Source organism: Antrostomus carolinensis, unplaced genomic scaffold (assembly GCF_000700745.2).
Source record: "Antrostomus carolinensis isolate BGI_N321 unplaced genomic scaffold, ASM70074v2 scaffold1636, whole genome shotgun sequence".
Lineage (NCBI taxonomy): Eukaryota > Metazoa > Chordata > Aves > Caprimulgiformes > Caprimulgidae > Antrostomus > Antrostomus carolinensis.
This window is the reverse complement of record NW_010319570.1, coordinates 9256-12044: the sequence shown is the minus strand read 5'-3', so window position 1 is coordinate 12044 and position 2789 is coordinate 9256. Positions and strand designations below refer to the sequence as shown.

At 39.8% G+C, this 2789-nt stretch overlaps 1 protein-coding gene across 1 annotated transcript in view; it reads right to left on the bottom strand.

Annotated features, from left to right (window-relative positions):
* Positions 1-2789, bottom strand: part of CDK13 (cyclin dependent kinase 13) — a gene marked incomplete at its 5' end in the record, with an annotated part of 46214 nt that overhangs the window by 34175 nt on the left and 9250 nt on the right. Inside the window, one exon of the mRNA XM_029085260.1 lies at positions 327-932. Within this exon, the coding sequence (XP_028941093.1) occupies positions 327-932 (606 nt within the window). The remainder of the gene's footprint in view (positions 1-326; positions 933-2789) is intronic.

The following is a 2789-nucleotide window of genomic DNA, read 5'->3' as shown; positions in this document are numbered from 1 at the left end:
CTCTTCTCAGTGATGCCCAATGGTAGGACAAGGGGCAATGGGTGTGAGCTGGAACACAGGAGGTTCTGCTTAAACTTGAGAAGAAACTTCTTTACAGTGAGAGTGACAGAGCCCTGGGACAGGCTGCCCAGGGAGGGTGTGGAGTCTCCTCTGGAGACATTCAAGACCCGCCTGGACGCCTTCCTGTGTGATCTCGTTTAGGTTCCTGCTCTGGCAGGGGGATTGGACTGGATGATCTTTTGAGGTTCCTTCCAATCCCTGACATTCTGTGATTCTGTGAAAAAGGAACAGACAACCCCAAAAAGCAAATCTATGTCACAACTCACCTGTCAGTTTCTTTATCTTCAGGCAGCGTGGGAGGCAAAGGCAAGGGTGGCAGTGTGGAGGTTGGTAGTGCAACAGTCCGGTCCTTCTCCTTGGTTACTACACTTGGTGTACTCGGTTTACTCTTCTCTTTTACAGTGGCCGGTGGCTGTTTTACAACAGTTAATTTATTCTCTTTTACTGCTGGAGGTTTCTGTTTAATAATTTTGTCAGCAATTAAATTATTTTCCCCTTTTGTTTCAGGAAGTGAAACTTTTGCTTTTGCCTTGTCATTTTTCAGATTTGTGCTGCCCGTAGGAGAAGGCGTATGCTCGGTTTTTATTTTCTTCAGTTCCTTGACATTGTTCACTTGAGGAGCACTTACAGCAGGGTCAGTGTTTCCTTTAGTCGGTGTAGAAGTGTTGGAAGCTTTTGCGCTGGCTTTGGCTGCCTCAGCAGCTCTGGCCTTTTTGTTTTTGTTCAGCTCAGCAGCCAGGCTACTCTTCAGAGTCAATGTACTAGGAGAAATACTCGAATGACGACTTCGGGATCTAGATAATCTGTGTCTGCTACGAGACCTTGAGTGCCTTGATGAATATGGACTTCTGCTTCGAGATTTTGCTGATCTCCTGTTTTCAAAAAAGATTTATCCAGTTAAAAATCAGTCTAGCTGCTTTCTCAGTTTGTTTTTTTTGATAAACTACTTTTTTTTAAAACCAATCATCACCACTGTGCTTATAAACAAGTTCTATGACATAGAAGAAATCCTGCCTTAAAAAAAAACCTACAGATTTTACATCTAAACAGGTTATTACAACATATTAAAGCTTTATTAGATGTAGTTTCTCCCATTAAAGAACTGCAAAATATAAGTATACCTATAGAACAGGTATATTCTCTTCTCTCTGGAAAAGAGAAGGCTCCGGGGAGATCTTATAGCGGCCTCCCAGTACCTGAAGGGGCTACAAGAAAGCTGGGGAAGGACTTTTCATAAGGGCAGTTAATGACAAAACAAGGGGAAATGGGTTTAAACTGAAAGAGGGGAGGTTTAGATGAGATATTAGGAAGAAATTCTTCACTGTGAGGGTGGTCAGACGCTGGAACAGGCTGCCCAAGGAAGTTGTGGCTGCCTCCTCCCTGGAAGTGTTCAAGGCCAGGCTGGATGAGGCTTTGAGCAACGTGGTCCAGTGGAAGGTGTCCCTGCTGATGGCAGGGGGGCTGGGACTGGATGATCTTTAAGGTCCCTTCCAATCCAAACCATTCTATGTTCCTTTTTCCTTGCTACTTATCAGAGATTATTTTCTCCTCTAAAGAAAATCTGATCCTATGCAACTTGTGTGAACACCTTCAGTATTTGAGAAAAATTCAGCTGGCTATGTAACCAGAATTCAACAAAGCAAAATTAATGTTACAACATAACGAGAAAGCTCAAACCACAACACTGAGGTAGTAATTGTAGTAATTCCTTGTGTTTCACTTTCACAATCATATTTAAAATAAGTTAGTTTAAAAAACCACAAACCTGAATACTAAAGGCTGCATTGTGACCAAGTGAAAGACAGCGACAAACCTCAGCTTTCCTGTTTCAAAATTTAACTGTATCTTTTTTCCCCCAAAAAACCCCAAAATATCCAATACTTGTTACAGCCACTGATAAACAAACAACCCACAAGCAGGTCTCTGCTATATGCCTGCATCAGAATAAACAGACTAACAGAATGCAGGGGGAAAAAAAACCCCTCCAAGCCATCTAGAAAACCATAGCAGGAAAACAACCTAGGATGAGGGGGAGAAGAAATCTTAACAGTTCAAAAAAACAACTTTTACTGTGCAAAACCACTATTTGACATGAATTATTTTTCATTCAGTTTTTCAAGGGGCTATCCTAATTCATCTAGTAGTTTTGATTCAGTTCTTCATTAAAAAACAAAAAGGAAAAAAACATAACTGAAGTGAAGGGCCTGAGCATGAGTAAAGTACCCTAATCCACTGCTACCACACAGAGACACTATGAAATAAATGAAATAAAATGTGAGGGGTTTAATCCGTTTTACCATACTAAGAATAGCAAAGGTATTCACCAGATTTACAAGTATTCTCGATTCAAGTTCTGACAGAAATCTATTTTTCTTGAGTATATCACATGAAAGGGAAGAAAAACTATAATCAAGGCTAAAAAGATGTATTCATCAGCTGGACAAAGAAACAAGAATAGCAAAAATTAGGCTTTGTGGAGATACAAGAACTTCAGAGTTTAAGAGATAAACTTATGGAGGCTGCCAAAACTTGAAAGGAAAAAAGAAAAAAAACAAACCAAAAAGCAGCCAACTTCAGTCATTATGGTCAGGACTATCCACTCCTATGTAAAATTTAATTTCAGTAACAATTAAATTAATTCTGTTTTAATCAACAACACAAGAAATGACATTCAATGCTTCAACTGAACAAATATTTAATACAGTACAACGATGTTTGTTTTGTGTGCA